The sequence below is a fragment of the Pan troglodytes genome, chromosome 7 (genome assembly GCF_028858775.2).
Source record: "Pan troglodytes isolate AG18354 chromosome 7, NHGRI_mPanTro3-v2.0_pri, whole genome shotgun sequence".
Classification (NCBI taxonomy): Eukaryota; Metazoa; Chordata; class Mammalia; order Primates; family Hominidae; genus Pan; species Pan troglodytes.
This window is the reverse complement of record NC_072405.2, coordinates 7,795,743-7,808,338: the sequence shown is the minus strand read 5'-3', so window position 1 is coordinate 7,808,338 and position 12,596 is coordinate 7,795,743. Positions and strand designations below refer to the sequence as shown.

At 56.1% G+C, this 12,596-nt stretch overlaps 1 protein-coding gene across 23 annotated transcripts in view; it reads right to left on the bottom strand.

The window, feature by feature from the left end:
• DLGAP2 (DLG associated protein 2) overlaps nt 1-12,596 on the bottom strand; it is a 1,020,080-nt gene that overhangs the window by 825,334 nt on the left and 182,150 nt on the right. Inside the window, exon 2 of one of the 23 annotated variants that reach the window (XM_063816090.1) lies at nt 2,934-3,245. The exons of the other annotated variants lie outside the window; for them this stretch is intronic. Coding sequence (XP_063672160.1) covers nt 2,934-3,125 — 192 coding nt within the window. The 5' untranslated portion in view covers nt 3,126-3,245. The remainder of the gene's footprint in view (nt 1-2,933; nt 3,246-12,596) is intronic. 23 annotated transcript variants of the gene reach the window in all.

Sequence of the window (12,596 nt, the reverse complement as noted above, 5' to 3'; positions counted from 1 at the left end):
CTGCCTCTGCCCTTCACACTCAAGGGTCAATCCTCTCTACCAACCAAAAAGTGTTTCCACACTTGCTTTGTTTCTTAGCAGATAAACACTTTACTTTTTATTAATAAAGAGATTCACCTGTTAACTTTCTTTGGAAGAAATTCAAATAATAGAGAAATAGATGGATTTGTGCAGTGGAGGACTGCATTACTGTTTAAGCCTTTGGACCTACTTTTTGTTTGAGACAGGGTCTTGCTCTGTTGCCCAGGCTGGAGTGCAATGGTGCGATCATAGCTCACTGCAGCCTCAACCTCCTGGGCTCAGCTCAAGCAATCCTCCTACATCAGCCTCCTGAGTAGCTGGGACTGCAGGCACACAACATCATGCCCAGCTAATTAAAAAAAATTTTTTTTTAAAGATATGGGGTCTTTACCGGCTGGTCACAAACTCTTGGCCTCATGCAATCTTCCTGCCTCAGCCTCCTAAAGTGCTGGGATTTCAGGCATGAGCCACTACACCCAACCTACCCCGACTTGTCTTTTAAAACTATGTATATAGTTTTGACAATAAAAACTCATATCCTTCCACTTTTGGAAGTTCAAAATACTTCTTCTCTGTTCTCTTCTCCTGGAACTTCTATTATTCAGCTGTCGGACCTGCGGAGCCCATTTTCTTTTAACATCTCACTTCTGTTTTCTGTTTCTCTGTTTTTGTTCTACTTCCTGGGACATTCTCTCGCCTTCACATTCCAATCCTTCAGTGAATAACTCAGCTCCTGCCGTCCTGCTGTTAACCTCCCTGGCATTTGTCTCTACAAATGCTCCTTTCAGGCTGCAGCCGCCTCCTGGTGATGGATTTAATGCCAGCTCCTCCCTTCCAGTTTACATGTAGCCTCATAAACATGGGATGGGGCAGGAGCCATCCATGGGTGCTGAACTGGGGGAAATTCTGATGGGGAACAAGGTATGTGGTTTAAAACTATTCCCCACACACTGCTTATCTGCTGCAAGGGGAGACAAAGAATAGTAATTACATGCCGGCAAGACCACCACCTCCAAGGTGTAACCAAAATGAACACCAGGAGTGAGAGGATGTGGGCCTCGGGGCTCCAGGAGCAACACCGTGAAGAGGAGGGCGCCCACCATCCTCCCAGGAGCGACCCCGTGAAGAGGAGGGCACCCACCGTCCACCCGGGAGCGACGCCGTGAAGAGGAGGGCGCCCACCATCCTCCCGGGAGCGACGCCGTGAAGAGCAGGGCACCCACCGTCCACCCGGGAGCGACGCCGTGAAGAGGACGGCGCCCACCGTCCACCCGGGAGCGACCCCGTGAAGACGAGGGCGCCCACCGTCCACCCGGGAGCGACGCCGTGAAGAGGACGGCGCCCACCGTCCACCCGGGAGCGACGCCGTGAAGAGGACGGCGCCCACCGTCCACCCGGGAGCGACGCCGTGAAGAGGACGGCGCCCACCGTCCGCCCGGGAGCGACCCCGTGAAGAGGAGGGCGCCCACCGTCCGCCCGGGAGCGACGCCGTGAAGAGGACGGCGCCCACCGTCCGCCCGGGAGCGACGCCGTGAAGAGGACGGCGCCCACCGTCCGCCCGGGAGCGACGCCGTGAAGAGGACGGCGCCCACCGTCCGCCCGGGAGCGACGCCGTGAAGAGGACGGCGCCCACCGTCCGCCCGGGAGCGACGCCGTGAAGAGGACGGCGCCCACCGTCCGCCCGGGAGCGACCCCGTGAAGAGGAGGGCGCCCACCGTCCGCCCGGGAGCGACGCCGTGAAGAGGACGGCGCCCACCGTCCGCCCGGGAGCGACGCCGTGAAGAGGACGGCGCCCACCGTCCGCCCGGGAGCGACGCCGTGAAGAGGACGGCGCCCACCGTCCGCCCGGGAGCGACCCCGTGAAGACGAGGGCGCCCACCGTCCGCCCGGGAGCGACGCCGTGAAGAGGAGGGCGCCCACCGTCCGCCCGGGAGCGACGCCGTGAAGAGCAGGGCGCCCACCGTCCACCCGGGAGCGACGCCGTGAAGAGGACGGCGCCCACCGTCCGCCCGGGAGCGACGCCGTGAAGAGGAGGGCGCCCACCGTCCACCCGGGAGCGACGCCGTGAAGAGGAGGGCGCCCACCGTCCGCCCGGGAGCGACGCCGTGAAGAGCAGGGCGCCCACCGTCCACCCGGGAGCGACGCCGTGAAGAGGACGGCGCCCACCGTCCGCCCGGGAGCGACGCCGTGAAGAGGAGGGCGCCCACCGTCCACCCAGTGCCCTCTGTCCTCCTTTATTTTTACAACTTTTACATGTGAAGTTATTTCCAAACACAAAGGTCTTAAAGACATGTTCTGCTTTCTCTTCTGTCACCCATCCTCCATGTCTTCTGCCTTCTGGGATGGTGACTCTCGCTGTTCCCGCTGGCCTCGGGAGGGAGGGTGCATGTCCCACGGGGCGTCCCACAGTCTCACCCTCTGCAGTTCACATAACAAATAAGTGGTGTGTCCGTGAAATACGTGCAGTTACACCACACCACTGAATGTGCTTCTCCAGCCACATGAGCCTGAGACGTGAATACACGCTTTAGAGTGTCAAGAACATTAATATATACTCAATTAATTCTTTCCAGCTAATTCAACCTAGAAGAAACAGCCTTAGGTTTTTTTCTAGAATATGTGGCATTACAAGCTTTCTATGAGATGAGACGTACAGCATTTTAATTTTTGTGATGCAGGACTTAATGATTTCCATATTTGTTTGATAATGTCTTCTATCTCTGGCCTCCCTTCTATGGCATTAAAAGTAATTAAGAGATGAGGTGCCTGCCACCGCACACACAGCCAGAGAGGCCAGGACCAGAACTCCCCTCTGCCTCTCGCAGCCCAGTCATGTACCCCGTGTAACACCCATGCCTCTGCATGCAGGGCCGGTATCCTGGGTCTTGCCAGCTCTAAGGAGTCACACTCACCACTGAGGCCCTTGTCAGCAGTGTGGCCCAGGGAAGGCAGGTGCAGGCATCAGACAGGCTGCTCAGGGGACGTCTCAGCTCTGCCACCACGGGAAGGCCACCTTTGGCCAATGGCTCACAGGCTGTGCTGCACCTGCCGTGTCCAGGCGAAACCACAGCTCGTAGGGCAGCTGAGGACTGAAGGAGTCCCATGTGGAATGCACTATGGGAGCAGGTTGGAGAGAGGAACCATCCAGGGGCTGGAGATGTTGCGTCAGTGGTGTGAAGACATCAGGCTGCTGTTCCGCTGGATCTCACCAGCACTGGGATGAGCTGCAATCAGTCAAAGGTTGTTATCCATGAGTCAGAGGTCTTCACACTGCCACTGGCATCAGAACCACCTGGAGAGCTTGTTAAACACCTTCTGCTGGGCCCACCCAGGAGTTCTGGGGCAGGGCCCAAGAGTCTGTTTGTCCGTCAAGCTCCCAGGAACTGCTGGTGCTGCTGGTGCAAGAAACATTCTCTGATACGCAGGGCTCAGCCTCCAGTGAACAGGGAGATCCACTCCATTAACCCCCTTCAAAGCTGCAGCTGAAACCCCATTTTACACGGGAGAGTGACCAAGGCAAAAACTCACAAGCACCAGAAGAACGGTGAGCACAAAGCAACAGCTTCCACGTGCTTTGTGAGATAAAGAGCAGATGGAGGGCCTTCTTAGAGCTGGGAATGCAGGACCAGAGGTCCCCACAGAGGCATCTGAGTGAGGACCCCAGCAATGAGCTGCAGGGGCTGGAAGCACGAGGAGTCCCAAAAGGCAGGCGCCTCAAAATCCACGTCCAAACCTGTGGCTTCTCCAGGCCCCTTCCCTGCACACAGCACCCCAACCTCGTCTCCGTGACTACAGAAATGGATGAGAGGGAACCAGACACTGCATGGGCTTTGGACGTGTGCCCTGCGGATGAAGCATCTCAGTAAGTGCAAAGCTCACACACCAAACATCGCTGCCCCGGCCAATGACCGCCTTCCAGGGACCACGCCAGGGTGCACTTCAGCCCGAGGAGATGCGTGTGCTTTGTAAGAGATTTGGGGAGTGAAGTCACCCCAACGCCTCTTGGGTGAAGTCGCCAGGCCTCACCCAAGCAGGAGGCTACAGCCCTGGCCACAGTGGGTTAAGTCATGGGATAAACATTTGCAAAGCAAACACCATGGGGAGCACTTCTGCCCCCACACAGGTCACAGACAAGAACAGCCCTCAGAGACTGACTGAGCACTTTCCTGCTGTACGGTTTACTGCGCACTTGTATGGGTATCGTACAAGTTTTTACAAAAATTTATATTCATTCATTCATTCATTTTCCAACCCACTTATTGCAGGTCAGGGTCACACGCGGCGGGAGCTCACCCCAGCAGCTCAGGGTGCCAGGCAGGATCCAGGCCCGGATGGAGGTCACCGCAGGCACTGAGACAGCGACGGAGGGAACACAGCAACTCGCTGCACGTGCAGGGCTTTGGGATGTGGGAGGAAACCTGGTCCCCAGAGAACCTCAGCCCTGGGGGAAGGAGCCAACCCCGCACGGACAGCACCCCAGCTGGGATCAATGTTTTCCTCATCAGTGTCATAACGAAACGCCGTTGAAATGAAGAGCATCTGCAGCGCTCGTTTCTGGCTCACTCGAAACTCAGGATACAGCCCTGTGAGCCCGTGGGGAGGGGGAGGGGCAGGAGGAAAGCGGCCGCCGGGGCAGGGAAGGGGCGGCAGAGAGAACGGAGGATGCAGGGGGTGCCGAGTCATGTCAGTGAGACGCAGCCCTTCGCGCTCGCACACACCCCCATGACTCCTCGGCTTCTTACCGGGCGCCCATGTTTATTAGATGAGATTAAAACAGACTCATGTAAAATAACGTCCAGCTAGTCTGCACAACAATTTTTACAACTGTGAGGAAGCATCACTGAAATGTCCTTAAGAAAAAATGTAAAATGACCGTGAAATTCATCTGGAGTTGAAGTCCTCCCAGGCCTTCCTACAGCTTTCCAGTTACAATGCAGATACATCCGCACACTCGTGGTGTTCACCTTCTTATTTAAAACATGTGTCCAGCAAACCCAGAAAAGAGCAAACAGGGTTTGGAGAAAGAAGGGACCCTCAACATGGCCTGGCAGGACCAGGGTCGCTTGGTGACAAACACCTGTAAAATAAGGGATTGAGGGCGAGTCCACACTCATGTTTAACACGAGATTCCAGCATCTCCATGAAACGTCAGCATTTGTCACAGTGAACAGAGACCTGCTGCTGAACCCCCACTCCAAGCGCAGGAAGGGGGCTCCGATTCCACACCAGTGAGGGGGTTTCCTCCGATGATTCTCCCTTGTGCCGCTGACTCTGCTGGCACTGAGGCAAGAACAGTCATTCAAAGCCTGTTACAGATGTAAAACTTGGGGCGACTTCACCCCTGAAATCTCTTATAAAGCACACGCATCTCCTCGGGCTGAAGTACCATCCATGAAGACTCTTCAAAACACAGAGAATTCATCAATTCATCAAGAGACACCACTTGTCTTAGTCAGCTGGGGCTCATAAAACAAAAGCCATAGACTGGGGGGCCCATAAATGAACAGCAGAATTCATTTCTCACAGTTCTGGAGGCTGCAGGTCCAGCGCAGAGGTGACAGCAGTGTCTGGTGAGGACCCACTTCCGGGCTCAGATGGTGCCTTCCTGCCATGCCCTCCCATAGAGGACAGTACTTGGTCTCTTCCTCTTCCTACAAGGGCACGAATATCAACATGGGGGCCCCACCCTCGTGACTACATCTCGCCCTCATCGCCCCCCAGGGCCCCACTCTCCAAGCACCATCCCACTGGGGACCAAGGCTTCAACATAGGAATTTGGGGGGACATGTTCAGTCCATCGCACCATTTAGATGTCGGATGGGTACCCCAAAATTAGTGTGACTTCCCCAAATACATCATCTCCCCACCACCCAGCCCCCCCGCCCTGGTGTCACCCCATCCCGGCAGCTCAGGGTGCCAGGTGGAACTGGCAATGGTACCACCATTCCACTCCCCGGCCAGGTCCTGCACAAAACCCTACATCCTCTCCTCCAAACCTGCATCCCATCCATTATCCCCATCCAACAAACCCTGGAGACTGACACCTCTCACCACTGCCCCACACCTACCTAGCCACTATCATCCCCATCCAACAAACCCTGGGGATTGACACCTCTCACCACTGCCCCACACCGACCTGGACAGCAACCATGCTCCCGCAGCCTGACTGGTCCAGCAGCCTCCTGTCCCATAACCCTCCTTCACACCACCACCGAAAGGGCTCTCATAAACCTCGTGAACCCTAAGTCACACTGCATTATTCTGCTCAAAACCCTCTGCAATGGCACCAAACATTTCATCGTTAAAGGGCATGAAGGCCCCATGCAATGTGGCTCGAGCTACCACTTCCAGCCTCCTCTCAAGCTCTGGTTACACAAACCCTTCCTCCTCCTCATCAGCGCCAAGCGTGTGGTCTCAGAACGGGGGACAGGCAGCGTCCAGAGACCGACAGCCTCCTGCTCCCAGGAAACAGAGGTGGACAGAGCTGCTGTGTCTCAGCACGGGGGATGCTGCAGATAAAACGACGCTGCGACTGCAACAGCTATTACATTATACACATCCATAATTTTAACAGTTTTATTTTTAGTTGACAAATAATGACTGTGTATATTTATGGAGTCCAATATGATGTATCCGTCCTGCATACATTGTGGAATGACCAAATTGAGCTAATTAGCATATCCATCACCTCAAGGATTTACCATTTCTTTGTGGTGAGAACATTTTAAATCCCCTCTTCAGGCTGTTTTGAAATATGCAGCTCTGTGTTATTATTAACTGCAGTCACCAGACTGTGCAGCCGCCAGAGCCCACCAGCTCACCCAGCTGACTCCCCACACCCACCCCAGCCCTGCCAGCCACCACCCCACTCCCCCACCCTGCCCTGCCAGCCACCACTCTGCTCTTCCCATGGCACCCCTGCCATCCCCCGCTCCACTTTCCCCACCCCGCCCCTGCCAGCCGCCACTCCACTCTCCCCACCCTGCCCCTGCCAGCTGTCACTCTGCTCTGCCCACCACGCCCCTGCTCCGCCTCCATACATTTGCCTTGTCATAGATTCCCACGTGAGTGAGATCAGCTGTGCTTGTCTTTCTGCACCTGGCTTATTTGTCACGGTGTCCCCCAGCTCCATCCATGTTTCCACAAATGACAGGATTCCATTCTTTTTTAAGGCTAAATAGTATTCCATTGTGTACATGCCACATTCTCTTCACCCACACATCACTCCTGGGCACGCAGGTAGATTTAGCATCTTGGCTGGTGTGAACGCATCAGAGGGGAGGGCAGCCCTGTCCCTGTCACACCAGTCTCTGTAACACAGAGATGTCTTGACCGTGCTGGAGTGACAACCTCCAAGTCTAAGGGCTGGAAGCCACAAAGATCACTCATTCCGTGTCCACCTCAGGCTGCAGGGAGGCTGCTCTGGGGCGTCTCCCACCCAAGGGCTCAGCTGACTAAGCCTCCAACAGCAGAAACATTGCAGTGGCCATGGGAGAGGGAGACGCACACTGCTCCGAGAGGGCCATTCCCACAAGGACGTCTCACACACGAGGGAAGAAGCCCCTGCCTGCCAGAAGGGAAGAGCAAGAGGGTCCTGAAGCCTGAGCCACACGGCCTGGGTGACCTCGGAGCCTCGGGCTGACAGCCAAGGAGAGGAGGCTGAGCTACTCGGAGACGCCGAACCTCCCAATGCTTCAACAGTAACCATGGGAACCTCTGCACTCCAAAACAACCACATCCGCGTTGTCACAGCAAGAGGAGGGGCTCGGGCCCCATGCTGCTGGCTGAAGGGGGTCTCGTTCTGCCAGGACACACCTTGGAGACCCCCATGTCCAGAGTCTAGGCCAGCACCTGGCAGGGCTGGTGCTCTGCAAACATTTTCCAACAGAACGAGGGTTAAGAGAGTCCTGGATAGACCTGCAGGCAGGAGGGCTGCTGGATGCTGTCATGTAACCACAGCACGCCTAACGGACATCCCTCCCTGCAGAAAGACCCTCCTGACAGCTTCCGGGCTGAGGGGCAGCCCCAAGGCCACACTGGATGGAAGGGCGGCTTCATCCAGGACCGCAGGACTGGGCTCTAACCCCACCCTCCCCTTCATGGGACAGGTTTCCTGCCTATCTGCTGCAGACAAGGGTGCATATTTGCTCCATCTGCCTAATTAAATCTAATTGAATTGATTTGCAATGTGAGAAATTAGATACGACACGTTAAGTTAGATGAATCACAGGGCAGCCTCATCGAACTGGTCATCCTGGCAGGGTCAAAAGGCACCCAGCAGTTCAGAGTCTTCCACCGTGTCTGCCTTCCTAGCTGTCGGACATTCTGCAAAACCTCATCATTTTACCCAAAGGCAAAGTGACTCTGGAGGGCAGGACTCTCCCAGGACCCCACGTTGCATGCCGCTCTGCAGGACCCGGCCTGCCCTCGGTTCCACTTCCGTACTTGCAGGCAAGGGTGTCTCACTGCAGGTCATCTTGTAAAAGGCAAAGGGAGCCTCTTTAGCCCCGGGCTTTCCTCTGGAGTTGCAAAGTACTTCTGTGAGTCGAGAGCTTGAACCTGGAACCAACCATTATTTGCACAACCACAGACCAATCACAGAGGCAGGATGCAGACCAGGACGCACGGGATTCCATGGGGGTGGGGTGGGTTGGGGGTGGGGACCTGGCCATGCCCTGGCTGGCTAGGGATGCTTAGAAACTGCATTCATCTAACATTTCTGTAGGACTAAGAAGCTGCAGCAGGAAAAACCCTAAATTCCCTCCTAAACCTGAGATGTTGCTGCTACTGCTGGAGCATGGCCCGCCTGGCTCGGCCTCTCCTACCCATCCCTCTGCCCCGCCTGGTGGTTCCTGGTCTCCCTCGCCTCTCTGTTCTGCAGCAGAAACGGAACTGTGCTTCCAGCACAGGGAACAGACCAGGGAGCTGACCTACCCAGGGAAACCACGCAGCTAAACCCTCCATTTTCTTTAACCACACATTTGCTTTCTCCATCTAGCTGTGTTGTCCTCCCACGCCCCCTCCCCAGCCCCTGGCACCCCCCATTCTACTTTCTGCCTCTATGAATCTGCAACCCCAGGGGCGTTGTATGAGTGGAGTCACACAGCAAGGTCTTTCTGTGACTGGCTTATTCCACTCAGCATAGTGTCCTCAGGGTTCATCCACCCCACAGCCTCGTCGGGATTTCCTTCCTCTTTGAGGCTGACTCATGTTCGGCTGCGTGGGTGGGCCGCTCTTCACCCATCCTCCCATCCATGGACGGACACGCTAGCTGGGCCACCTCTGGCTGCTGTGCACAAGCCACTATGAGCCTGGGTGTGCAGGGGCTGCCCCAAGACCCCGCTGTCTATCGTTTGGATCAACTCAGGAGTGGAACGGCTGGGTCGCAAAGTGGTTCCGTCTCGAGTTTTTGATGAATCTCCATACAGCATTTTCCACAGCATCTGCCCCATCTTCCATTCCCAGCAGCAGCACCCAGGACCCAATTCCTCCACATCCTCCCAACACTTGTTATTATCTGCGGTTTTGCCAGTGGCCATCCTAAGGGGCAAAAGGGGCTTTCTCAGCACTGACTCATGCACACTTACGTGCACTGTTACAGGAAAGCATCACCTCCATGCTCTGTGTGGCGCAGCCCCCAGACACCTGTGGATGTGGCCCCAGTCACTAGCCCAGCTTCCCTGCAGCAGTGGGAGCTCTCCCAAGGCCCTCCCCATCCTCGGCTGGCTGGGATGCAGGCTTTGCATCCCCAGGCAGTGAGAAGCTCTCCCAGGCCCTCCCCTTCCTGGGCTGGCTGGGATCCTGGCGTGCTTTGCACTCCACAGTGTCTTTTAGAATTCTCTTTGTCTCTTTGTCATGGGATTCTTCTTTCTGAAGGGTCCTATTTATCATTTAAATTAGATCTTCCTGCCCACACAACCCATCCTCTACTCCCAGAACCAGCCACCTTCTGAATCCCGGAGGCTCTCGAGGCCGGCCTCACGCTCTCTGAGATGGAACAGTCCTGCGATCAGCCCTCCCCAGGCGAGGCTCCCATCCTGTGGCCCAGCAGCTGCCCACACACGCACGGGTGCAGGGAAGGTGCCACCTGGCATCACCTGAACCCCAAGAGAACAGCTTCCGACCGCAGGGAGAGCGCATCCCCTCGTCTGCCATGTGTACACCTCACCAGGGCTGTACCACTCACATTCTCCACAGCCTGACCTTTTGGGCCTCTGCTGTTTCTCAGCCCCCACCCCTGGCCTTTCTTCTACTTTTCTATTGAAATCCTGAGCATTTCTCAAAATTAAGATGAAATAAAATACCCTTCCTGACATGCACACGCCTGGTCCTGGTCGCCACACGGGTCCTTGTCGCCTTTCACCTTCAGCCATGCCCTGAATCACACCTGTGGCCTGGAAGCCCACATCCTTGGCCTTGGCAACTGGGGGGGGGGGTGCCTTATTTACCCCGAATTCCTCACAGCCTCTGAAAAGCACCCCCCAAGGGAGGGAGAGCCAGAAGAGGATGCCACACCCTGCCCACCATGAAGGGATGAGGGGAGGGAATCAAGGACACAGCCCTGCAAACCCAATAGCACTGACCCAGGTCCTGGGGGCAGTGAGGACAAGGGGGAGCCAGTAAGGGGCACAGCCGGGTGGGCGGGAAGGTCACACAACGAGGATCTCCCAGCTGGGGTGCCAAGAACATCCCATGCATCAGGGTTGTCATGCCCTAGACTTTAGGGGGGTCGGGAAACACCCCAGGGTGGCTTGGGCACAGAGGGGAGGTTTGCAAAGGACAGGGGGCTGAGGCCGGAGACACATAGGAAGCAGATCCCAGCCACACTCTGCCAAGGGGATCTGTGATAGGACAACATCGAACCTGCATCTGGACAGGTGGCTCTGGTGGTGGCACCGGGTGGGTGAGGGCAAACCTGCAAGTCCCCACTGTGAGGCTCCTGAGGTAGAATCAAGAAAGCGCAAGGAGGAATTACGCAGCCGCAGAGGGAAGGGTAGGAGGGAGGGGAGGAGGAGGTGCCTTCGAGACCCAGATGAGAAGGGCCATCCTGGCAAGGCCGAGCAGAGGAATAAGAACGAGAACCAGAAGGGAAGACGGCGCACATCCCCAACCTTCCATCAGGCTGGAGAGGCAATTCCTGAACTATATTCCCATGGGGAAAAAGAACGTTCCATTGTCAAGGAAGTCAAAGAATCACAGAATAAACACTCATCCAGGCGCCTGCAACGACAAGTGGTCACAAACGCTCTGAAAAGTCCTGCTGCAAACCACGCTCTGCCATGCGCGTGCGCGTGCGCGTGTGCGGCTCATCCTAGACGGCTTTTCTTAATGTCTGTATCAGAAACTAAACGCCCAAGGATGATTATTCTGGCCAAGATGGCTGACTAGAAGCAGAGCCGTTTGGAGGCTCCCATCGGAAAAAAACAAAATAAGCACGTGAATCCTTCACCGGCAGCCAAGGTATCCAGGTTCTCTCATCAAACTTCACTAGAAGGCTGGCGTGACCCACAGAGAGGAGGAAGAGCAGTGTGGTGAGGGGGCCACCCGAGAAACACACGGGGAAGGGGAGTCCCTCCCCCCAGCCAAGGGAGGCGGTGAGTGAGCACGCTACCCAGCGGGCGAAACTTTGCTTTTCCCACGAAACCGTGCAACCCACGGATCAGAAGATCCCACTTGCAAACTCACACCACTGGGGCCTAGAGTTCCAGCCTGGAACGTGAATATTCTTACAGCCTCTCAGCTGGAATCTGCTTAAGCCTACAGAACTCCTGGGGGGAGGGGTGACCAGCACTGGCTGCAGCGGCCTGCTGTCTAAGCTGTTTTAACTCCCTGGGGAGGGGCAGCAGCCAGCACTGGGGCTCACAATGGCCTAACATGCTAAACTCCCCGGCACCCATTTCTATAGCTCCAGGCTGCGCTCTTCCCCTACTGGAGCCAGGGAAGCTGAATGGCTTGGTCCCAAGACTTGTCCACACAGCCCAACACACCCTGTGGCCGTCTGTGTCCAGAGTGCTCTTCAGGCTCGACCCTGACCCATCCTTCCTCAGTGGGTGGCTTCCCTGCAAGAACTCCAATAACTCCAGCCAGAAGCTCAGGGACAGACCCCAGAACTCCCTAGGCCTGAACTCCCTAGCTGCGGGGTGGCCACAGTCTCTGGACCAGCAGACTTAGCCTCTCCTCCTGGGAGTTCTGAGGAACCCATGCAGCCCAGACGCATGTGCTTCCCTGCAGTGAAACACACCCTCTCCACCAAGGGACGAAGTGCTTCATTAAACGGGGCCTGCTGTCAGGCCTCTGAGCCCAAGCTAAGCCATCATATCCCCTGTGACCTGCACGTACACATCCACATGGCCGGTTCCTGCCTTAACTGATGACATTTCACCACAAAAGAAGTGAAAATGGCCTGTTCCTGCCTTAACTGATGACATTGTCTTGTGAAATTCCTTCTCCTGGCTCATCCTGGCTCAAAAGCTCCCCTACTGAGCACCTTGTGACCTCCAGTCTGCCCGCCAGTGAACAACCCCCCTTTGACTGTAATTTTCCTTTACCACCCAAATCCTATAAAATGGCCCCAC